The 25313-nt window shown below is 37.2% G+C and overlaps 3 protein-coding genes across 3 annotated transcripts in view; 2 read left to right on the top strand and 1 right to left on the bottom strand.

Annotated features, from left to right (window-relative positions):
• Positions 1–2451, top strand: part of LOC107737504 (6-phosphofructo-2-kinase/fructose-2,6-bisphosphatase-like) — a 31252-nt gene extending 28801 nt beyond the window's left edge. Inside the window, exons 11-14 of the mRNA XM_016548994.1 lie at positions 156–285; positions 393–455; positions 834–898; positions 981–2451. Coding sequence (XP_016404480.1) covers positions 156–285; positions 393–455; positions 834–898; positions 981–1040 — 318 coding nt within the window. The 3' untranslated portion in view covers positions 1041–2451. The remainder of the gene's footprint in view (positions 1–155; positions 286–392; positions 456–833; positions 899–980) is intronic.
• LOC107737505 (inter-alpha-trypsin inhibitor heavy chain H6-like) lies at positions 2291–15810 on the top strand. Its single transcript, XM_016548995.1, has 18 exons — positions 2291–2417; positions 3651–3686; positions 4559–4713; positions 7329–7439; positions 8829–9076; positions 9168–9337; positions 9431–9547; positions 9638–9809; positions 10505–10788; positions 11390–12605; positions 12697–12729; positions 14136–14153; positions 14274–14327; positions 14419–14439; positions 14576–14626; positions 14751–14864; positions 14958–15338; positions 15449–15810. Exons 1-18 carry the CDS (start codon positions 2313–2315, stop codon positions 15712–15714), a joined length of 3552 nt encoding a protein of 1183 aa, XP_016404481.1. The 5' UTR covers positions 2291–2312; the 3' UTR covers positions 15715–15810.
• Positions 15811–16763: 953 nt separating this feature from the next.
• LOC107737502 (rab GDP dissociation inhibitor alpha-like) lies at positions 16764–24046 on the bottom strand. Its single transcript, XM_016548993.1, has 11 exons — positions 23782–24046; positions 22347–22454; positions 22018–22117; positions 21725–21859; positions 21422–21620; positions 20669–20800; positions 20477–20576; positions 20033–20204; positions 19686–19830; positions 19335–19389; positions 16764–18746 (listed from the first exon to the last, which is right to left on the bottom strand). Exons 1-11 carry the CDS (start codon positions 23824–23826, stop codon positions 18594–18596), a joined length of 1344 nt encoding a protein of 447 aa, XP_016404479.1. The 5' UTR covers positions 23827–24046; the 3' UTR covers positions 16764–18593.
• Positions 24047–25313: the final 1267 nt, after the last annotated feature.

The following is a 25313-nucleotide window of genomic DNA, read 5'->3' as shown; positions in this document are numbered from 1 at the left end:
AAGACCGGAGTAACAGTTGCTGAAAGTTCAGCATTGCCATCACACAAATAAAAGACATTTTTAAATATATTAAAATTGAAAATGGTTACTTCAAACTGCAGTATTTCACAATATTACTATTTACAGTAGTTTTTTTCCTTTTCTGTGTTCTGCAGTCGTATGAAGACCTGGTGCACCGTCTAGAGCCAGTCATAATGGAGCTTGAGAGACAAGAGAATGTGCTGGTCATCTGCCACCAGGCAGCCATGCGTTGTCTACTGGCCTACTTTCTGGACAAAAGTGCAGGTCTAAACCAAAAACAGCCAACAATTGCTGTCACTGACTATGAAAAAAAACATTGTCACTGTCATAGCATCTTTCATGCAAATTATACATCTCTGATTTCTCCACAGATGATCTACCGTATCTAAAGTGTTCTTTGCATACTGTTCTCAAACTAACTCCATTAGCTTACGGTGAGTAGGCATAGCCATGTTTATTTCAAACATGGATCTGTTCATGATTAGGGTCTAATTTGGGGTCCTGTTATCTTTTTTTGTCTTCAGTCTGAGAGAACTATTTTGTAGATATGTTAGAGAAACAATTATAAATGATAAATAACAATGATAAAATTAACCCAGCATGAAAAGTAGTTTTTGGCCAGTACCACCTTCTTAACTATATATTAATGAAAAAACACAAAATAACATTAGAATTCCGACATAATCTGTTGAAATGATATTTAGCTGATTGGACGCAAACCTGCTACTACATGATTCTCCCTCATTACATTATTAATGAAAAGTGCTACACATAATATGAGTATAGCATGTTCTTTTATGCCCTCCTTGCAGGATGCAAAGTGGAGTCCTACTATTTAAACATCCAAGCAGTGAACACACACAGGGACAGACCCACAGTAAGTCATGAAACCCTCTGGAAAGATGAAGAATTTTAATCGCTGATCAGTGTCTAAAAGCGATTTCTTATTTGCATTCCAGAATGTGAATGTCGCAAGAAAGCCAGAAGAAGCACTACAGACTGTACCTGAACATCTATAATCATAAAAAAATCTTACATTTGCCATTTTTGCACAGTTAATCTACACATAGATTGTGTAAATGGATAACAAGGTGGGAGGAAGGAATTTAAAAGGACATGAGCATATGTTTCCATTAAGATTATCAAGGTCTGCAAACACAAAAGTGGGATCCAAAAGTCTGAGACCACATCTGTTTTTTTTTTCTTCTCAAAAAATGTAATGTAATGATTTTTTATTTTTATTTCCAATTCAACTCTTCATTCAAATTTTGTGGTTAATATGAATTTTCCTTACAAATTATATTGATGTATTAAATTAGAAAACGCAGAACATAATTTTTTTGCATTTTCAATAGGGCTCTCAGACTTTTGAATAGTACTTTAGTTTTTCAGACTAAACTATGAAAATCAAATATGTGTGTACTTTGTTGATTAGATGGTTGCATTGGCCTAATGTTTTTAGTTAAAATGGATGTTGCAACTAAAGATAATTTTTACCTTTTACTAGTTTAAAATGTTTAGTTAGAACAGGTAAAATCCACATTGTGTTAAAGTGAATAGACTTTATTTTATTAATTTTAATATTGTGTTCAAAGATCTGGGCAATAATACCCTTTTATGCATTCATAAAGTACAGTAATCAGAAGACGATTCAGTTAGTTAACAGCACCATGGACAGCAACCAAACAAATCAATCTATATTAGTCGTCACAATATCTCACAAGACCATTCTCAAGCCACTATACTCCTCACACTTCATTATTTGTTAGTATGTTCAGGAGCGCCTGTCCAAAAACCTCCAACCTAACTGAGATTTCTAGAGTAAACATTCAGTATCCAAATACTTCAAATTTGGTGACAGTAATGCGGTTTTAGAACAATTTGTAACGACTGAAAGGCTTCTGGCAGCAATCTTCTGAATTATAGGCATTCACGGGGTTAATGGTTTGTGTTTTTGTTTTCGTGCCCCCAAAACCGTGGCGAGGCTCTGCGAAATTTCCAGTATGCACACGTGAAAAGAGCTCCCCTCGAAACCCACAAATACCTGCGCATGATTGAAACTCATTTGTCATTATAACCAAGTTATTTTTCCAGTCTAAATGAGCATCCATCTCTCTTATGGCATTATCGTGGCTTCAGTATCATTTTTAGGATCAGTTTGGAAGGGAGGGGGCAATACTGCCCCTTTTACAAACAACTTTGTGCCGTAAAATGTGAAGTTAGTGGAAGAACTTACGCACTCGCCTTACGGGCAAAACAGTGGTTTTGGCTTTCCCACGCAATCTGAAAGCATGGATGTTAAACTGGATTTGATTATCCACGCTGTCTTTTTCATCCTACTTACTGTTGTTCCTTTTGGATGTGCGCATTTCGACGCGCAATCAGTTCCTCTCCAGGTATGTGTAATTGGTAATAGCGTTATTGTTCATAACTTTACACTTAAACATTATTTGCCCTATTGTTCTGTGACATTTTCCTCTGATAAGTAAAATATGAAGTTTGTCTTGAGTGACATAATATTTGGCGCGACACAAACACTAAAAACATCGCCTCGTCACATACGCGCGAAAACGCACAGTCTGAAGAATCATACATTTAAGAATTTCTGTACCAGTGGAATGTTGTTTCATTTATTAGAATTATATATAGTTTATCTACTTATAGAACCTTTTTATATTGTATTTGGATGCTTTAGGAAACTGAAGGGAGGTAAATGACATCTGTTTACAATCCTTTTGGTAATTGTACTAGTCTTATTGTTTGCAACATTGTGTGTTTTAAAGATGTAGTTTTTATTGTGTGTTACACTGGAATCTTAAAAAGTTGTAATAAAGATTCCCACTAGGTTCCAAAGTATGTGAGACATTCAAATTGTTATTCTGTGCGAATTTCTTACTGCATTCCTTCTGGGCTTTGAGTCAAATAAGGAAAACGTAAAGAAAAGGAAGGATAACATTCAGGTTTTGTCCTTTTAAGATTACTGTATTCACTTATTATGCCCATTAACAGACTTTCAAGTCATAATTATTTTGCAACTGTTTTATCTCAAAATTTGTTTTAATAAACCTGTGTCACAGCAGGTTCGTTTAAAGACTGTACTGGAAAGTTATAGTAGCAAAGACACATCTTTCCATATTTAGCTTTTCGTTTGTGTTTATAGCAATCTCCTGGAGATGTGGTAATATATTGGCACAGCAGTGAATTATGTGTAAATCATCCAGTGGACTTGTGTGTACAGTACTGACATTTAGTTCCATTTCCACCCATTTCATGAATAACTTTGATTCAGTCTATTTCAATGTAAGTTCAAGACCAAACCACTGGCATCTGAGAATACTGGGAGAAATTTCAAACTATTTTTTACTTTAAAGGTAATTTGTGGTTGGTAATGTATTAGTTAATTAAGTTTATATGAATAATACAGTTTGTATGCATATTTAAAGGTGAATGGCACTAAGGAATGAGGTTTGTTTTGTGATGCATATATTTATAACACCTATCTGGAATTAATTCTTTAATTTTATGTGACATACTTTTACTGAATGTAATGTAAAAGTTCATTATACACTCTGGATACGAGCTATCAAGAAAATAACTGTAGGCCTCACATATTATTTTATACTTTTTAGAGACTGAGACGTCAGACCTCAACAGCAAGACCAGCAGTAAGTATGACAGAAAAAGCTATGTGTTTGCTTTCTGCTAAACTGTAAATATTAAGATAAATGCTGTGTTTTTTTGTTTGTTTTGCTTTGGTTTATTTTGAAATACCATAAAGCACCAAATAGTGTTCTAGCCTTTTGACCCATGGGTTCCTTTTCATTTTAAAAATATGCACAAACATGAATTTGATGCCTTAGAAACCAGATGTTTGTTCGTATAAAACACATGAGAATGTTTACATGAGTTAGAAGCAATATGAGCTAAACAATCCAGATCAGTCACTGGAGACAGAGAGCAGAAGCAGACTTAAATGATAATGTTGACATTATTCTTTAAGTTATTTATTTATTATGTTTTTTTTTAACAAGACATTCTATAATCTTAAATATTTACTGTCAGACACTCAGACCCAGGATAATATCTTTTAGTCTTCATAGTTTTTAATTTGTAGATGAGGCTAATTGTGTTAATATTTGTTTCTGTCACTTAATCTTGTTTTTAAATTATATACACAGTTTCTTTGAGCATATGCTGTTGCATGCAGTGCATGCAAGGGTGCTCAGATAGACTGGCTTTTCTGTAGCCAGACCAATGTGGTCTGAATCAGATTCATGTAAACAGATTGAGATGTGACATCAGTTCAAAAGTCCTGAGAAATCAAAATTAACATTCTAATCATACAAATTGTTCAATAAAGTCCTGTCATGTTTTAAATGGATGGTTTTTCAGCAAATTCCCTAGCAAACCTGCAAATATTCATGTTCATGTGCACAACTTTTTATATCTGAGATTTTAAGAAAAATTAAAGATTTAAAAAATAAATAATGTGGCTTGGCATATCAATGTATTATTCTGGTGTTTGTTGTGCCCTTAGCTCAAGGTGACGGATTACCATGTGCGAAGTTCTGTAGTGTCTCGCTATGCTGTAACCACAGTAGAAAGCACCATATGGAACCAACTCCACATTACTAAAGAGGCGGCCTTTGAGGTGGATTTATCTTCATCTGCATTTATTTCCAACTTTACCATGTGAGTCAAAAATTACACCACGGTCTTTGTTATTCTGGCTGTCAAATCAGTTTAAAAACAGTGAAATTGCAATTAAATTGAGCATCGCTTGGCTTAAGTTTGAAGTTTTCCCTGAATAGACACAGCAGGTTTATAATTGTACTAATGATTTGTTCACGTGGAAAGAAGTGCTTTGTGATCAAAAGGGATTTTTTAATGCTCCGATCTAATTTACAGAAATAATTAAAGGATTACTTCACTTAAATGTTAAAGTTCTGTTATCGTTTACTTACCCACATGCTGTTTCAAAAATGACTTCATTCTCTGTTCTTCTGTTAAACGTGAGAGACATTTTTAATAACCCCAGTCGTACTATTCAAGGTAGTTACATGAATGGGAACTTTCAAGCTGTAAAAATAACACAAAAGCATCATAAGTGACACTATTTTCTAAATCTTCTGGAACCATATGATCTTTTTGTGTGACAAACACGCTTATATTTGAGACAAAAATCTCAGTGTCTGGCCTCCTTGGCACATTCATGAGAAAAGTAGCAATGTCCAATGTGTGAACAATTCATTCTTGTGAGTTAGTTTAAGTCAATGAATCAGTTGATCTGGGTCATAAACCTTGAATGATTAATTCAAAAATTGGACTGATCTGTTCATCTCACTGATCCAGATTCAGCGGTTCTTGAGTTAAGATCTCAAAGAAGGGGAAGATATCAAGTGAATGGCGATGTAAATATGGTCTGATTGTCACTCAGAGCTTTTGTATGGCTTGTGAATAGTCATATAGACCATATTTTTTTATCATATTTTAAGGTGCTTTTGCATCCTTTTTGAAGCTTGAAAGCTTCAGTCCCCACTGATTGTAATTGCATGGAATACAGCGACCAACACATTATTTAGAATTTCTACTTTTGTGTTATACAGAAGAAAGAAAGTCATACCGAGCCACTTGAGAGTGAATAAATAATGAAGAATTGTCATTTTTGGGTGAACTGTCCTTGTCACTTTCACTTTATTCTATCAGTTGTAAAAAAATGTTTGTACAAATTAAGAAACATAGAAAAGGACACTGGAATGGAGCAAAAAACAAAAAAGACCTAGCAATCATATTTGTTAACCAGAGTAAAAGTTCTGTAAACCTCTTTTCCAGAAATGCTAAATATAAATAATTTCCCACAAATAAGGCTCCATAAGAGCTTGATAAAGCACACAGGGGCTGGATTTGGAAGCGGACGTGGGTCAAAAGTAAAGAACGTTCAGGCCAGATGAATAGCAGGCTTTGTCAAGAAAACTCAGAAAGCTAATAGAGAAAATGATGAGAACTGGCTCTGTTCACTCTCCCTTTTACCCAGCAGAGTTTACCAAGGCACACGGCCAAGGTACACACGCTCACACATTTACGTGCATATAAATACACACACATGCGAGAAAAATGCACACATGTATCCATCAACAAAGCAGGGCTTCAAGTTTCAATGTACATTACAGATGTATACACACCCTCAAAGAATCACACAAATACAGACAGACACTTCCATCAGGCTCTGTATTTTTTCAAATAGCTGCGGCAAATGTGTTTCTTTCGTGCAGTAGCGTTTGTTAAACCATGACTGAGAGCTCTGTGTTCACAGTGTCACATGCACAGCCATCCCAGACCTCTCAGTGCCACACATACATACAGGCGCCTCATTTTCCACTGTGCTTTAAACTGTCCATTCACCCTGATCTTATTCAAACAAGCTCTTTTTCAAGGCTGTTGGTTTATTTTGGTTGGTTCTTGTTGACTTTTATTTAAATATATTTGCTTATAGGGGCTGACCTTACTTTAGCATTTTCTCAGCTTGACCCTCATGTAAAGACATAAAGAGAGTATGGATAGCTTCGTGTGGGTGAACTCCTTAACGTTTATGCAGGGGAAATGCTCCTGAACTGAGCGTTAAGGGGATTTTGGAACTGCTATGTGATTGTGATAGTTTCACAGTAATTATGGTTTGTGAGGGAAATTACATTTTCTTTTCGCCGCAATCCATTTCCACTTGTTTTTGTGAGTTTAAATTAAGAAATACAAAACGCAGTGGCAAAAAATCCACAGACCAAATGAAATGCACAGTTCAAGGTCCTTTGAACAAAAATTTATTTCTGAAGATTTACATAAAGGTGACAACAAAAACTAAAGTGCACAAACAAAAAAGTGAACAGATTTTGAAGATACCTGATGAAGGTCATGCGACCGAAATCGTAAATGTTTTTGAAGTTTGGTAGTGTGCGGGATTTGTTTTCCTAATTTGCTGCTTATTAATAGCTAGTAGGTAGTTTTTAAGTTTAGGTATTGAGTAGGATTAGGGATGTAGAAAACGGTCATGCAGAATATGTGCTTTATAAGTGCTAATAAACAGCCAATATGTTAATAATAGGCATGCTAATAAGCAACTAGTTATTAGTGAGAATTGGTCCCTATACTCAAGTGCTACCCTTTTTTATTACCTTTTATGATGGATAGGATGTTTATAAACCAGTGAGAAGTGGTTTTGCCACCAGCATATCACAGATGTATGAACTAGACTGTCTGTATGATTATCAAAATATTAATGTTTTCTGCTTTGATTTGTCTTTATTTATATCCAGCACCTCAAATGGTAAGGTGTATGTGGCTCAGGTGAAGAAGAGAACTGATGCCAGGAAGATCTATGACAACGCTAAGAAGCAGGGGAAAACGGCAGGACTTGTTGCTACCAAGTCAGTCCAAATTTAGTTTAATACCTTCTCCACTGGGACTTGCTTTTGGCAGAATCCCAGTGTGCAGCCATCCACTAAAAACTGCAAAAGGCTGTTTCATTTACTCTTCACTTTTGACCCAACAAACATGCTGTTTTGGAAATGAATGTGTTGACAAAATCCCTACAGTTTTTCTCATACGCTTGCAGATGTTTTGAACAATAAATCTTTTTTTTGTTGAATTATCCTTAAAGTAATCAAAATAGTTTTTCAGGTAAAATGTTGAACCTGGAGCTAGAGGTCTACACGGGTCCAAAAATTCGTACCCGAACCCGAAGAGACCCGTAAATGTGCTACACTGAACCGACCCGGACCCGTCTATTATTTTGAAAGTTGGACCCGGGCCCGTGGAGAACCGAGAAATGTAAAAAATGTACTACCCGGAACCGACGCGGACCGTCAATTATTTGAAAGATGGACCCGAACCCGGCCGGGAAGACACAGACCCGACTGGACCCGATCGGCACATATTCCACAGCAAATTGCTATTAACAAGTCGATAAACAAGTTGTGAAAATTAAACTTTTTGTCTTACCTAATGTAAGAAGCCTTCTCCCTTGTACCTGACTGTGATGCACACAATCCTCCTTGCCAAGAAAGTTCCATCCGTGTTATTCCTCTCTTGCCAATTGAAATGCGTAATCCACTCATTATTCCAGTTTCAAAAGTCCACTTGCTGTCACGGTGACGGATGACAAATGTGACTTTGCAGTTTTTGTATCTCAAGTCAACGTGCATAATAATTTAGACTGTTTGCCCATTTGGATTATAATAACGATTGCTCGTCCAGTGCCATGGCTGCTGACGTTAGCTTTACTTATTTGCTATCATCTCTGTGCTCTCTGAGCCGAGTCTGAGCAAAAATTTTAGATATAACAACAAGACGGTTCATTCATAATATTATTTAAAAAATAATCAATAATAACTCACATCACTCATGAAGGTATCCATTATCACCGTGCGTGTGCATTAACTCCGCCCACCCTGCTTCTGATGACGTCGCTCGTGTTTTTTTGTTGTTTTTTTTCACCTTATTTCAAATTACTGACTCACACTTTTCTCATCCTAATTTTACAAGTTGAAAGTTACAAAACAACACACGCACAGGTCTGACTGACTCTGATAACGGCCGGGTGTTCTCCGAGTCCGATCGACTCGGGTATTACACACAATGTTATACAGACCCGGGAACCGAAGTAATAGATTGGGACCCGACCCGGACCCGGCTGACCATTTAAAATATAGCCCCGAACCCGTACGGATCCCGGGTCGGGTCCCGGGTCCTCGGGTCTCGGGTCTTCCGTGTAGACCTCTACCTGGAACCTGATTAACTTCTGTTGTATTCCAAAGGGAACGTGAGATAGAGAAGTTCCGTGTAGCAGTCAACGTGCCTCCTGGAACTCGCGTCTCATTCTCACTGACTTATGAGGAGCTGTTATCACGACGTCTCGGCCGTTATGAGCTGTCTCTGGGTCTACGGCCTAGCCAACCCGTGCAGAACATCTCCCTGGATGTCAGCATATCAGAGCGGACAGGCATCAGCTTTATCAGAGCTCTGCCGCTGCGAACCAGCCGACTGCTTACCAACAATGCTCAAGGTACCCTAAAAGAACCACTTCTGTCATGTCAATGCTTCAGAACAAACAATCACAAAACATGTGGTTTATCTCCTTTTCACTGATCTTTCAGTGGATGCAGATCCTCCTCCATCAACCAAGGTCGAGAAGAATCCTTACTGCGCACATGTGCACTATACTCCCACCATACAGCAACAGAAGAACATCTCCCCCAGAGGTCTCAATGCAGACTTCATCATTCAGTATGACGTGGAGCTCAAAGACCCCATGGGAGACATCCAGGTCTTCACACTAATGTATCTGATTGGTGGTACCAGAATAGCAGTGGTCCTGGTGTAGCATTGTAATGTTTTCTCTTGTTTTTTTTTACTCCAGGTGGATGATGGCTACTTTGTTCATTACTTTGCACCTCGAGGGCTTCCTGTAGTTCCTAAAGATGTCATCTTTGTCATTGACATCAGCGGCTCTATGATTGGCACAAAAATTAAGCAGGTAGCATGTCAGCCAACTCAAAACCACAACTTATTGAGAATGAGATAAAGAACAATGAATGATGTATTTCTCCACTGTGTTTTACATCAGACAAAGGCAGCCATGACCACCATACTGAGTGACCTACGTGAGGGAGATTACTTCAATCTCATCACTTTCTCAGATAAGGTCCACACCTGGAAGAAAGGCCGCACTGTGCGGGCCACTCGGCAAAATGTGCGGGATGCCAAGGAATTTGTCAGGAAGATAATCGCAGAGGGCTGTAGGTGTTTCTTCTGTATCTTAAAAAAGTATTTTTATTATTCAAAATAATAACATTGTTTCCTGCAGAATTCTGTTTTTGATGTATTTATTTTTATAAAATGTATTTAACATTTACATATCTAATTATAATTGATCCATAATAAAAATTATATATACTGATATATATATATATATATATATAGTCATTAAAATATATTTAATAACTGTTGCAAATGTGTATATTTAACTGTTATACGAACAAGTAGTCAGTAGAATGATACTGATAGTTTCATAAAACCTTAAGTACATTTGCTTCATTTCAAGACAGACATCTATTAATGATAACTTGATGTTCAGTAAGTGAGTCAGATTGATTTAGTGATTCAGTAACCGCTAATTAATTAATTGAGTTCAGTGACTGATTCAAACTAGTAACCCATAGTTCTTTTTTTAACAGCTATTAAAGGATGATGATGTTTGTGAATCATATTTTCATACATGTGTTTTTTTTTTAAACTCAATAGAAAGACATGTTTTTGCTTTTATTTTGTGGTACACTGTATTTTATCTCATCACAATCAATTCGGACTGGAAACTCTGGGAAAAATATGTTTTTATGCAATTTATGATGCTGTGAATCTAGAGATAAAACAGCCACAGTGAAGATTCAGTTATGCAAGAAATACTGTAATAACTTTTTTCTCCTTACACCAGGGACAAACATCAATGCAGCTCTACTGTCTGCGGCCCAGTTGCTAAATCCATCCTCACACTCGTCTTCATCCACTGGTCTTGCGCCGTCGTCTCACCGTGTTCCCATGATCATCTTCCTGACTGATGGAGAAGCCACTATTGGGGAGACAGAACCAGATGTGATTCTGCGCAATGCACAGAATGCTTTGGGGTTAGCTTCGTTATTTGGCCTGGCCTTTGGAGACGATGCTGATTTTCCAATGTTGAGAAGGCTGGCATTGGAGAATCGGGGTGTGGCTCGGATGGTAAGTGGCCTTCTACGAGTATGCCTATACAAGAAAAGTTGAAAGAGTCTCCAGTGTTTCTGGAACACACAAACTCAATTAAAGGGATAGTTCACCCAAAAATGAAAACTACCATATGATTTACTCACCCTCAAGCCGTCCTAGGTGTATATGATTTTCTTCTTTCAGATGAATACAGTTGGAGTTATATTACAAAAATGTCCTGGCTCTTCCAAGCTTTATAATGGCAGTGAATGGTGGTTGAGATTTTGAAGCCCAAAAAGTGTATCCATCCATCATAAAAAGTACTTCATACCGTTTCGGGGGTTAATGAAAGATAAACTCCAATTGTATTTGTCTGAAAGAAGAAAGTAATTTACACCTAGGATGACTTGAGTGTAATTTTCATTTTTGGGTGAACTATCTCTTTAAGCAATTACAAACAATCAAAAGTCCCAATGCTGTTGGACTGTATATCAGTGCTCCTGGAATGACATTCAGCCAATCAGATTTGAGGACTGTAACTGTATAATAAGAATTAGAATATTTTATTTAAATTATTTACATTAAATTGTGTAAATGAAATAATAATAAATATTTTCATTTGTTTGTTGTCTTTCAGGTATATGAGGACGATGATGCAGCTGTCCAGTTGAAAGGTTTCTATGATGAAGTCGCTAGCCCTCTGCTTTCAGATATCCAGCTGTCCTATCTAGACGATCAGGTGTACGATATCACTCGCTCTCTGTTCCCCAACTACTTCCAGGGCTCTGAATTGGTAGTCACGGGTCGACTTAAGCCAGGTGTACAGGATCTAAAGGTTACCCTAACAGCAAACGATTCAAAGCAGAAAGTCAAAGTGGAGAATGAGCTACCATTGGGCAAAGCAGTTGTAAATGGCACAGAACCGTCTCTGGGCTGTGCACAGGCACTGGATGGCATTCCTAGCTTTGTGCATCGGCTCTGGGCTTATTTCACAATCAAAGAGTTGCTCTTGGCTAAAATTAACACCTCGGATGTGTTCATACAGCGTCTTCTTGTAGATAAAGCCACCAATCTTTCGCTGAAGTACAATTTTGTAACACCGGTCACATCGTTGGTTGTGATCAAACCAGATATCGATGAACCCGAACCTACTATTAGCTCTTCTGTTGTGGCTACTACTAGCAAGACGTCAACTAGTACCGTAGCAGGTTCTACAAGCGTGATGAATCAGACCTCTCATGCTGCACCTAAAATATCTTCCACATCTGCAACAGGAAACAAAAAATCCAGCTCGTTCTCACCTCCAAAAACATGCAAACCTCCTGTCACCAAACCTGTACGAGCACATCCACCACCCTCAGGGCTTCACACCACAGGTCGACCTCCCCACACGTCTGTTTCCCTTAACAAAACAATCCCTCCTCCATCACCTAAGAAGACCACTACAGGAGCACTTAAGCCCACCTCTACCCCACTTTCCAGCAAGCCATCCTCCTCGCCTCCAAGCACCATCAAAACCACACCAGCCTTGGCTAAGATTTCAAACATACCTGTTAGTACAGCGAAAACCACTTCTTCCTCTCCGCCAGTCAAAAACACAACGTTAGCCACCTTAGTCAAAACTGCACCATCTGTGGTGAAAGACTCTTCCTCAGATGTTGAGAACTCTACTACCTCAGGACTCACAACGCTTGAGCAGGGCAAACAAACATTAACCTCCACAGCATCTACCACAGATGCTAATTCAGACATTCAGGTTGAACTGGAAGTGGCCACACTGATGGCTCCTTCGTTTCTGCCAATGCCAGGAATGACAGATGCACCAAAGTTGTGGGAAGCCTCTCGTTTTCTGGGTGAGTTCCTTCTAAGGAGCAGAAGCTGACATTTTAGCCACAATTTTGCAGATTTTGTGTCCTCTATTTTCCATTCTTCTCTGTCCATCAGATGTGTCCTCATCCATCCAGATTCAGAGGAAAGGTAATGCAGTCCATTTTATTTTCATTCTACTTCTTTGGTTTAGACACCGTATGTGTCCACTAGGGCAGATTAAGTAGTGCTGAACATTCATCTACAATGAATTTTCTATAGCTACGTACCAATTGACAGGGTCTCTACTCAAGTGTTCACTTCTCTTCCAGTGGTATCTGTTTAAGTTCACTTTACTTGATAAAATGTACATTTAGTCTGTCATGTCTTGCGCACAACTGTGTACAAACCATACCTGGAACTAATTAAACTGAATGATAATGCTGGAAACTCCTTTTCACGTTACTTCATGCAACAGTTCTTTCTGGTCCTCGAATCTGATTGGCTGAGAGGAGTGCGATATTCTACTGATAACAGAGCTCCCAACCATTAGTATCACACCGCTTGCAATATTTCTCACACTATAATTTAAAAAATAATGCAGTTTTTGTGTCATGTGTCAATGTATTTTTAAGAGTTTTTTTAGGCAAGAACGTACTTGTGTAGACGTCAAATATGCAGTTTGTTAATGAAGATAACATTTATTTGAAAATTTGCTTCGACGTTTTCAGAGATGTGAGCTCCAGTGTGTCAGTGGCCGTTCAGTGCTCATAAACCTGCCAAGAGCAGCCTTACCTCAGGCAACTCTTCTGGAATGTGCCGCTGGCTTTGATGTCTCTATAGTGGTTAAGCATGAGATATAATTTGTTTTGGGTAAATCTAACGGGCAGTCTTTGGTCTCATTAATCTATTATTTGTTCCAGAGCAAATAGTTTTGGCTGAGGGGAAAATCTTATCACGTTATATTTTATGTAACTTTAATGCTGTATGTTGTGTCTTGTGTATTTAAGCACTCATGCTGTTGAACTGTTGTATAAATGCAATATCACATTCATAGCCGTGTGATATGGCTGTATATCGGCATGCTGTGATTACCTACGGCCGAATCACAGCCGTGCCAATATACAGCCATAATGCACTGCTACTCGTTTGATATTGCTGATTTAAGTATTGGAGTGATGCACAGTGATTGGTGGGTAAATTTACCTCTACACTTACTTTTGAAGTGAAGTGTTGATGTCCCCTTATTTCCTATTCTGTTTGCTGTGCCCTTCGAACTGAACATGTATGCTCTCTTAGTATTAGAATCTCATTTAAGATGGCAGTATACACTATGAAGTCCACTTCGCAGGGCACTTATGGTCAAAGGAAACGCATCTTATTGTGGCAATGAAAGCAGAGCAAATACTGAGAGTGCCAAAAATGTGGCAAACATTCAGGTTTATGCTGTTAACAGGAGGAAAAGTGGTAAAAGAACAAAGTGGCAGCCATAAAGCCGAGTGGACACATACGGTCAAGGTGAAATTAGGGTAAAGTTGTATCTTCCTTGATTGTGTGTTTCTTGATCTTTTATACAGATATTGAACTTCTTAAAGGTAAGTTATACATTTTCAAATGCTAAATCAGTTTGACACTGATTCCAAATATAAACAATAACTTCCTAAACATGAATCAAATTAAGCCAAAGCTGCATCATTATGATGTTTTTTTTGCAGATTATGATATAGCAGATGACTACGACTATGACTACAACATCCATTATGAGTCATGTGAGTTAAAAACATTACAAATTTTAGCTTGGTCTACTTTTTCAGCTACCAGGAATTATGTAGTTTTTGGATTTGTTCATTTTTCTTTCAGATTCTGATGCTGAAGTGTCTGGTAAGCACTTCCTTCATTTATCAATTCATAATCTGTGTTTGTGCAATAGAAAAACCTTCAGAAATGCAGTGCAACTACATTTATTAACTTGTAATAAGCAGCACATTTTACTGTCGTATGTCTTCAATTTCAACAGACCCAGATAACCAACCCAGTTTAAGTTCAATTAGAGTGTTCTCCTCCTCAGGTATGACTCAAGGACAGAATATCTTATGAAATATTCCATTTTTCCTCAAGCTATTTTTGCACATTTAAAGTTAAATATAAAATTATAATCTCATTAACATAAGAGTATTTTGTGTCTCTGAAAGTGGATGGAGACCCACATTTTGTTGTTCAGCTCCCAAAACTCCATCAGAACTTGTGTTTTACCATCGATGGCAGGGCTGATGATGTACTACGGCTTCTTGTGGACCCAGACAAAGGTGGTTTTACGGTTTTACATCCAATATATAGCTTATTGTTTAGATACTCTTTTAACATGATTGATGTCTCTTGTTCCTGTTTTATACCGTTAGGCATTATTGTGGATGGGCATTTAATGCTGGCTCCTTCTAAAGAGGGGCTGGAGAATCGTACTCGTACCTTCTTCGACAGGATTTCCATCACTGCAGCCAAAGGTGCCATTATGATCACATTAACACTGGACTCAGTACAAGTGGAAGTGGATGGGAAGGAAATTGAGATGCTGCCCATCAATCAGAGAGGATCTGTGGAGCGGCATGGCATGAGAATTACGGTTGAAGAACACCACAGCTGTTGGATTGAGCTCGGGGTTGGTGTTCAGTTCCTCATTCTCTTCCATCACTACAACCATCCCAAATACTTTCAAATGGAGCACCTGGGCTTCTATATTGCAGATGGAAAGGGGCTTTCTCATCTCACTCATGGGCTGTTGGGTAGGTAACACCATTTCTCTTTAAAAAAAAATCTTATTCAGTGAGATGTCAAATGGTTTTTCAGCCATATTTTGCCATTTTTTAGATCTTGTATGGGTATTTATTTCCAGGCCAGTTTCAACATACCCTTATGGAGGTCATAAGGGTTTCAAGGGATCAAGCTGGTTTCCATCATGCACAAACAAATAAGAACACTTCACTGGCCATGGGTTTGCTAAAGAAAGGAGACGAGCATTTTCCTGTCACTCTACAAGACAAGATTCTGAAGGACTCATCCAGGAAGCGACACTCAGCTCAATGTTGGGAAGTGCCAAAGGTAGATGTAGAGAGACTTCTGGGCCAGTCCTATGAGAGCTATGTCGTGGACCACCAATAGATAACCTTCATACCATGTCTCCACATCTACAGAGTTATAAAAGGTACAGAAAAGACACTGGAACTTGAATCTTTTTCTTTTTGACAAGTGAAAAAACAACTGATGGGGGAGAGAATAGGAATATACACAAGCTGTGATGAACTGAAGGATGTTTCTGAAGCATTGACTGGTCCAAATATTTACATTTGAACATAATGGTACAATACCATTCAAAGGTTTGTGGTCCGTAAGATTTGTTTTTGAAAGAAATCACTTGTATTCTGCAAGTATGCTTTCAGTTGACCAAAAGTGACGGTAAAGACATTTATAATGTTAAAACAATTTGTTTCAAATAAATGAAATTGAACTAATAATTCATTCAAGAATCCTGGACAAAAAAATCCCTGAAGACTTGAGTAATGGCTTTGCCATTACAGGAATAAATTACATTTTAAAGTTTATTTAAAATTTTAAATTCTAACTATATATATATATATAAAAAAAAAATATATATATATATATATATGTACGTGTGTGTATATATATATGTATACACTGTATTTTTGATTAAATAAATGCTTCCTTGGTGAGCATAAGAGTTTTCTTTCAAAAACATTAAAAAATCTTGCTGATATCAGTGCATTTTTATCAGTAAATTCACAGTAATCAAATATTTTTTTCTAATATTCCAGCTAGTTTGCATAAATATGTATGTGCCTTCATTTAAAATAATATAATACAGGAATTGTGTAAAGTGATTATATAATATTGTATATTAGTAATGAATATTGAATGCTTTACTTTGTCCTGTTAGGAAAGGAAATCTTTCTTCATGTGCCAATAACCAAACGTAACCAAAGAAAGGCGGAGTTTCATTTTATTCATATTTATTTTTGTTGCACAAGACTGCTCAAACACGAGATGAAATTCACAACTTAAAATTGTCGAGTTTGTGTGTCAGTTTTTTTTAAGATGTTTAGTTGTTTCAACATTGAAAATGAAAGACAAAATGAAAATAAATACAGTACAAAACAGTTAATCCAAACATATGCGACAATATGCTGGAGAGGTGCAAAACATAACCAATATAGCAATGCAGCGTAATTATATTTGATTCCAGTTATCATTAATTCACAATCTAATTTGTGCACTATACGGAAGTGAGTTCAAGACCTGTATGTTTCTATGTGAATCTATAAGGCCATAAGTGACTTTGGCCCAATAAAATTCAAGAATGTAATGAAACGGTCACACTCCTTGTTTTACATAAAAAAATAAAGAGGGGGGAAAAAACTATAGTCAAAGTCTTTTTCTAAGCAAAGGCGAGTATGGAAAACATGAGAATGCTTGTATATATTACACTGAAAGCTGTACAGTGAGAGTTCAAACAGCACACCATTATCATCTGCTCCAGACTAACTATTGATGGCAATTCAAATCATTTGAAAACAAAAACAAGCATGATTGGAGATATAAGGAATGGTGAAAACGACCAGTCATTGTTCAATACTAAGTTTGTCGTCTTGTGGTTTCTAACAGCCAAGTGTAAATGCAAAGACTACATGTGTCAAACACCGATAAAACAGAAATCAAAGATGCAGATTGATTGCATGATGCAGTGAGAATCTTTACAGTACACAGAGAGAGGCATAGTGTTCATCACAATTCAAAGTTAGAGCATGTATGTATTTAGTAGACTGGAGTCAGCCCGGTTTACAAAAGCCAGAATACAAATGGATATGGCTACTATCAAATACCAAAGGATCTGATACTCCTTAAAGTCACATTATCGTTTTCTTCTGCAGCTGTGGGAGTGAAAATTGCTTCCACATTCTTATTAAGACTCCGTAACAGACTAAGCGATCGACTCTTGTTTGCACACATTTGCATTCGATAACAGCTGTCCGTATCGGTTTTCACTACAAACAAAATGAATGATAGCAGGAATGTAGAATAAGGTCATTAGAAATTGTGAGGACATACAACGTTTTTAAGAGTTAGCACAAAGACTGTTAGTTACAAGTGAATGGCTTACAGTTCGCTTCTGTACTGCATATTATACATCTCACTCAATTTAGTTGTCCAAAAAAAAAAAAAAAAATCCACCAATAATAAAAAAGAATTAAATAATTTTTAAGACCAGTGAGTTAAAAGAGCGGAAAGATCGTGAATAGGAAATGCAATGATATGAGACAGCCTGTCAGCTCAGGTTTTGATTGCTGGATCTAGCAAAGTCAGATTTACTTTTGTACAACTTTGTGTTTTAAATATTATCAATATCATATTACATCCTTTTTCCAGGTGTCAAACTGTAGTGTTTAATGGTGAGTGTTTAAGGGTCTTACTATATGTTTGTCAGTGACACTTTCTTAAATTACAGGAAGGCTGCTGTTCACATGAAGCTGTTAAATGTCAAAGTGACGACAGTTTGATAAACTAACAGTCTGAGGACAGTTGGGGATATTTCACGAAAGTTGATGAGAAATCGTTTTAAATCTCCTTCAGTATTCGAGGAATCGTTCACATGTATGGGCTTCAGTCAAAGACGATATTCAGAGAACAGAAAGACACGTTTCACTTCAACAGGATATTTTGCGCAAACGATGCATACGTAAGAATCTAAAATAGCATGTTGGTGCGAGCCCACTTTGTAGTGCAGAGTTGTGGAATGTGAGCGATAGAGCGTTTGTGTGTCTGTGTGCTGAACTGAAGGTATCTGAACAGAGACACCGGAGGGGTGTGGAGACAATGAGCAAAGAGCACTCTGGGAAAGACAAGGTCGGTTGAAAGAGATTTACAGCGTTGTGGATTCTGTTCTGCGTAACCTCTGTACCCAGCAGGTAAATCCCGTTCAGCCCGCCTCATCTCTCCCTCCATATGATCATTGCCTTCTCCACCCCTCACTGCTCGTCCTCGCCGAAGACGTCGTTCTGTTTACGCTTCATGTTCTCAAAGTCGAAGTCACTGCCTGTCGTACGCTTGTAGATGTCCTTGATGTCGTTACAAGTTGTTTCAAAATGAGTGGTGGCATCGTAGGACCGTGATGCAAAAATCTGGCAAAAAAAAAAAAAAAGACAAAAAAATTATTTGTTTTTGAATAATGCCCAGCAGTGCCTTATTTAAAGAAATTACTGTGAAGCCAGTTGTTGTTAACTAAAACTATTAAAATAGTTTAATTTAAATAACGCTGAAATAAAATTAAATATAAACAGTTAGATGTACTAAGTTGAAGTACTAAAATGAAACCTAAAACTGAAACAAAAATAAAGCCAAATAGAAATATTAAAAAAATGTAACTATTAAAATCATTTTTGTTGACTGAAATAAAGTATACTGAAGTTAAGTATACTTATTAAGTTTAAGTCTTTTATCTAATACTTATATTTAATATTATTTCAGCTTAAATGAAAATTAGAAATGTTTCCTTGGAAACTAAATGAAATAAAAGCTGAGTGAAATACTATAATTACTAAAAGAGAAATTATATATATATATAAATATTTTAAAAATAATAAAGAAAAAGCACAAAATAAAATGGCTAAAACTAAAATAAAACTGATATGAAAATATAAAAACTAATTCTAAATAATAATAAATACTACATTAGCAGAAAAATATTAAAATAGCTGTGGGAAGCTGACCTGGCTCTCTGTACCATCATCTATGGGTTCATACATGTCACTGAAGGCCACAAACCTGTAAAAATGACAAAATAAAAAATTTGCATTCATGTAGTATGATATATATGTGTGTTTAATACAACATTTAGCTGTAGTCCATGAATTTAGCTGGACAAGTGGCTTTGCAGACAAAAGTATGTGAGTGGTGTGGGTGTTTGTCTGGAGTGAAGAGTGTATTTTTTAAACGTACTAATACTAAATGGTTACATCTTTCTGAACCATGTTACTTGGTATTTACATTATTAAAGTTCTTCACTAAAACAGAGCCAAATAAACAGGTCATAGAAAGCAGAAAACAGAGAGTAAACTGACTTTTGGTCAATGGGCTCAAGGAGTTCCAGAGCAGGTTCGATTTCAGCTTCAGGATCAGAGGTTTCCACAGTGGTGCTTGCAATGGCGATGTACTTCCCCTGAGCCGCCACATTATGGGCATAGGAGATCATGCAAACATAGATATCTACAGGCAAACAAGAACAAATAGTGCATGAACTTTTCATTACATCACACTTTTGCAGCTCAGCTAATTTTTGAAATGAAAGCAAGCAGCGCCCTCTAGTGGTGACGGCACACAAGTACTGATGCACACATGCTGACATGCTGTAACACACTAATAGACTAGAGTAGGTTTATCCTGCAAATTTTGATGTATTGTCACTCACCTGATTTGCGGTTAACCTGGTTCTGAGGGATGATGATCTGGCAGGAATTGGCATCATTAGTGTTTTTAATGGGATGGCTGAGGACGCAGATGACCCGGATCACCTGGCCGACTTTGTGCACGCGGTCCGGGATGTAGCTAGGGTCGCAGATGAGCTGCTTGCAACGGGCAACCTGGAAAAAGCAGGATTATTGAGGCAAACCAGAAGACAACACCAGATCTTACGCATAAACTTATGCATGAAAACCACCTATTTATTCTCATGATGCATGCTTGATGAAATTAACCAAATATAAATGTAAATTCTGTCTCAAAGGAAAATCCATGCATTGTCATTTTGTAATAAATCAGTTAAATTTTTAATAATTTACATAAATTATTTCTATTTAATTATGAATTTTTTGTTATATCACACTGCAAACAACACTTGTCTCTAAAGATTTACCTCTCCCTCCGATTTCACGCCTACCACATGTCCTCCCTCCATCACTATCTCGTCCACTGGTTTGTTCAGCATGTAGGTTCCTCCATAAATTGCACTTAACCTGTAAGTTCACAAGGGAAAAGGACCATATTTATAACACAAGGACGCTCAACACATGATTACTAGGATGATTGGGTGGGAGGAGCGGCTGACCTAGCAAACCCTTGAGGCAGCTCCCCCAGTCCGTACAGAGGGTACAGGTATGGGCTCTTCCCGTAGCGTGCCAGAGACTCACTGTAGAGTTTGATCCTACTGATGGTCTCCAGACACGGCTGCTCAAGGTAACTAGGAGGAATTCAATTCACTTTAGTACATTTACCACCAATGAAAAAGCATTGGCAAGCCAAAAGCAAGACACCACATGTGAATAGATATCTAATAGATAATAGAGTACTTCCTCAGCTGATTAATCACAGTGTATGAAGACAATTGTTTTGTACTACAATACTTCTAAGGTGTTGTGTTTGAATATGCAAATAATGCATTATCTGATTAAATATGCACTGATTTGCATACATTTCCACAAAAGAAATCTGAACATTGGATAAAGCCGGGTTCAAAAGACATCTCTTTCTATCACTCTATAAATGAGAAAATACTGTCAGCAGCCAGAAATAAAGCTATATAATGACATAGAAACAAACCCTCCTGTAAAAATCATCAGAATATAGATAGGAATAAAATCTGAAAGTTTGATGTATTTAAGTGCTACTGAAGTGGAAAAAATGTAAACTCATTTTGAGAAAAAAACCTTTAAAGATTTGTGTTGTAATTGAAATATACAGATGCAGATAAATAAAGGTGTAAAACAATGTTTTTTCCTATAGTGTCTTGTCTTAAATTATAAGTTTAAAGATGAGAGCAATGATAAGACTTTTGGGGTTTTGTAACACTAGCGACACTTACTCGTCTGTCCTGTAGAGGGCCAGGGCATGTCCCGTGAAGTCGATGACGTCCTGACCTAAGTCAAACTTCTTGTACACGTCTCCCATTGTTGTGAGTTTGGGATCAACACCTTCAAAAGTCTTGGGGTCGTTCTCATCAAAGTTGGCCACAAAAACTAGGAACTTGCGGAAACGTCTCTTCTCAAACATTCCCATTAGGTCTAAGCAACACATGTCACGGGTCAACTAAATGAATCTGCAATTTTATCAAAAACAATCATTCTCGATTTAGTCCTAGAGACAATAAAACACTAGCTGGACGTACTTGAAGCCAGTGCCTCTGTCTCAGTAGAGGGCACTTTGTAGATTTTCCCTCCTTTATACACAAAGCTTCCCTCAACCACTTTGAAGTCAAGATATCTGGTCACTTCTGTGTATAGAAGCATCTTAACTAACTGACCTTAAGGAAGAAAACAATGACAAAATGCAGTGGTACATTATTATTTAGAATATTATAAAAAATTACAGACTTGCATGAATTAAAGGACAACAATCTAATCCAAAAACATGTTTTGAGCAATATTATCACACCAACTATCATGTTACTTAAGTTTTTACCATTGGCCATTAAAAATTTAGGAATAAGATCCACATTCCAGTCTCTTCCCCGGCCCATTGACTCTGGGGGGCTGTCTGAAATCCCAAATCTCTTATAGAGCTGAGAGAAAAGCATGTAAAATGTGAGTGCATGTGTAAGTTTAAATTTTTTTTTATTTTATATTAATATAAATATAAACATTAATATTAAAATAAAATATTAATTTGTTAAAATACATGGCTACAAATAGCAACATTTATTCTGGCAATTATACAGCTATAGTAAACGTGCAATATCAAGCAGACATGAGATTGGAGTAGTGACAGTGGTAAATGTGAAGCATCCTCACCTCCTCCAGGGGTGTGATGGAGGAACTTTCACCACCGTAGTATGGATTTCTGTCCATATGCAAAACTTTCTTCCCATTCACAGACATTATCCCAGAGAGAATACATTCCTACACAAATAAACATCATTTAGTTGAAATAATCGGTCATGGATATAAATAATTAAAAAAAAAATTTGTATTCATCTGTTGACATGGCAGCGGGTATCTATCCATTGCCTTGACTTCCGTGTTAAACACTGGGATGGATGCGAGTCACCCCACCCTACTAGTGATGGAAAGTGCGATTCATTTCCGCGAATCGGTTCTTTTGAACAGTTAACGGAGCGCTTCGAAAACGAATTCTTCTGATTCGTCTACGTCATTCTGACATCCTAGCGTGACCTATTAAATGTTTTGAAGTTTGATTAACAACTGTGTTTATTGTAATTTTGTGTGTTCCAATTCCGTTTGTTGCAGCCATGACATAAAACAGTAATAATTTAGAACCTAAATATAATTTACAGTTACATTAAACAACTATAATTACTATAATTTGTTTACATCTTAGCTGAAGTTTTACATCCAACTATTCTTGTTTGAAAACTTCCATATAATTAAGTCGTAAATACATTTCTAGGAGGTATTTATAAAACTTCTACTATTCGGCTATTAATGAGTCAACGACCGAAGAACCTCTCAGATCGATTCACTGAAAAGAACCGACTCACAAGAACAATTCGTTCACGAATCCAGCATCGCTACACCCAGCCCAAATTATGAGCCACTATCCTCCATGAGGAAAATAGAGGAAACGTTTGATAAAAACACTTTTTGTTTTATGTTTTTATTATTATTATTAACAATACTGTTTTTGCACGCATGTAACCAATGTCAAGCTCTCACGTTTGTAAAATTGGGCTCTTTAGATTATAACAATAACAAAAATAAATACTCACTAAACCCAGAATTACAGGCAGACAGTGAACTAACATCACTTAAGTACAATACAGCTTTTACGTTGGCAAACCATAAAAGGCAAAATATCCGAAATAAATACATATATTTCCCCTATTTCGACGCCCGAACAAACGGGATACCTGATGCCACTCCTTAGAACCAGACACTGTGAGAAGAATCATTCATTACTTTTTAATAACCGCTTTCATGTCAATGTAACGATGCAGCCTCAATGGCTTTGGAAATTCGGGGAAGGTAGATTTGCGATGGATTGCACTCATATTCATGCAGAAATTGCGAGAAATGCTGGCTCACTACACAGACACAGTACAGTACTGGTCCAAAGGATGCGTCAGCAATAGGCCGTCGGGTTCAATCTAACGCAAAGCATCTATTCGTAGCCTACAGCCACATCTATAAGTATCCGCGCATCCATCGGCAATATCTTAAACTGTTTACAAAGCGAGCGAGTCATCAGTGACCCGAATGCGTTACTCACTGTGAGTCCGGTGCCCAATACGATAACATCATATTCCTCATCCATGCTGTATTACAGTGTATCTCCCGTCTTTAGACAAATTTCCGCTGCAAAAAAATCTGCAAAACGGTGTTGATGCAACAAAATATTTATGAAGAACCAGTCTGTTGTCTTATTAGCGGCAAAAACGACCACTTTGGAAACAATTATCGCTCAAATAATTTGATACGTATCACAATTGATCACTGACTGTTGTGCGACCGGCGAGAACAACCAAAGATGGCCCTGACCGCAGCACGAGCTCCAGCGGTGCGGAGACGTTCGCGAAATAATATAGTGCAACTCCCTAAACGGAAATGATCAATATTGCTGTGAATGTCATCAACCCAGAGTTATAATTCAGCCGTAAATATAAATTCTTTAAAAATATCAACGCTAATTCACATCCTGGGTAACCTTATTGAATACATTTTGACTACGCTCGGTGGCACTTTCATTTCCCCATTTTACATCTGAATGGCACAGGGCGCAGTCACAGTACCAGATATCCCTCCGCCGACAACACTGTGGATGATGAAGCCTCTCTCAATAATTCGTGAATTAACGAATGATTAATGATTAAGATCAGATCTGTTTTAGTGTTTTGCAAACGAATATTTCCACGTATATATCAACATACTCATAATAATATGTGATCTGTCAGTTATTAAAATAAGCGTGATTTAAAATGCGACCTATGATAGAGACTGCCTGTCAATATTTAAGCCCAATAAAGTTGTCCTGAAATTACAGCGTCATCCCAATGCATTCCAGGTGTTTAGAGACAAATGCTAACTTTACATTGAGTATTAAGAAGCATCTCTATGCAGTCTTTCAAGACAAAGGTAGTTTTTGCTGAACTGTTATCAATTTAATATTTTTATAGGTAATAGCGAGGATACATTTGGATTCTGCAGGTAGCATAGGGAGACAAACGAGCTAGATTGTTAAAATGAACTTCACTGTGGTAAGACAGACAGACAGACAGACAGACATAGATAGATAGATAGATAGATAGATAGATAGATAGACTGATTGATTGATTTACATTACATTTACATTTAGTCATTTTGCAGACGCTTTTATAGCGAGCGACTTACAATTGGGGAATACATGCGATTCTTCGTAAAGAGGCAAACAGACACAGGAAGTGCTCGTAATACCAAGTTTCAGGCATTGCTCAAATAAGTACAGCAAGACAACGTTTTTTTTTAAAATGTAGGATAAATAGATAGATAGATAGATTGTGAGACCATATAAAGTTCCAAATCGAACTTAAATCTAAAAGTTAATTTTTTAACGTTTGTAATCATTATGGCGTTTTAAATTGAAGATGATTTACAGAGGCTGGATGTTATTTTTCTTGCTGGCCTAGCAAATAATGCAAATGTAGTTGGTTTATTCATATGATGTTCGGCGTTGCGACCATAGACTGTATCAGCATCTCGCGCCTGCGCACTGTTCAGAGGACGTGAACGAATCGAGTCAGAAGAGAATCACATGATTGAAGGAAG

This window comes from Sinocyclocheilus rhinocerous, unplaced genomic scaffold (genome assembly GCF_001515625.1).
Source record: "Sinocyclocheilus rhinocerous isolate Xijiao unplaced genomic scaffold, SAMN03320098_v1.1 scaffold72, whole genome shotgun sequence".
NCBI classification, from domain to species: Eukaryota; Metazoa; Chordata; class Actinopteri; order Cypriniformes; family Cyprinidae; genus Sinocyclocheilus; species Sinocyclocheilus rhinocerous.
This window is presented reverse-complemented; position numbering and strand designations above follow the sequence as displayed.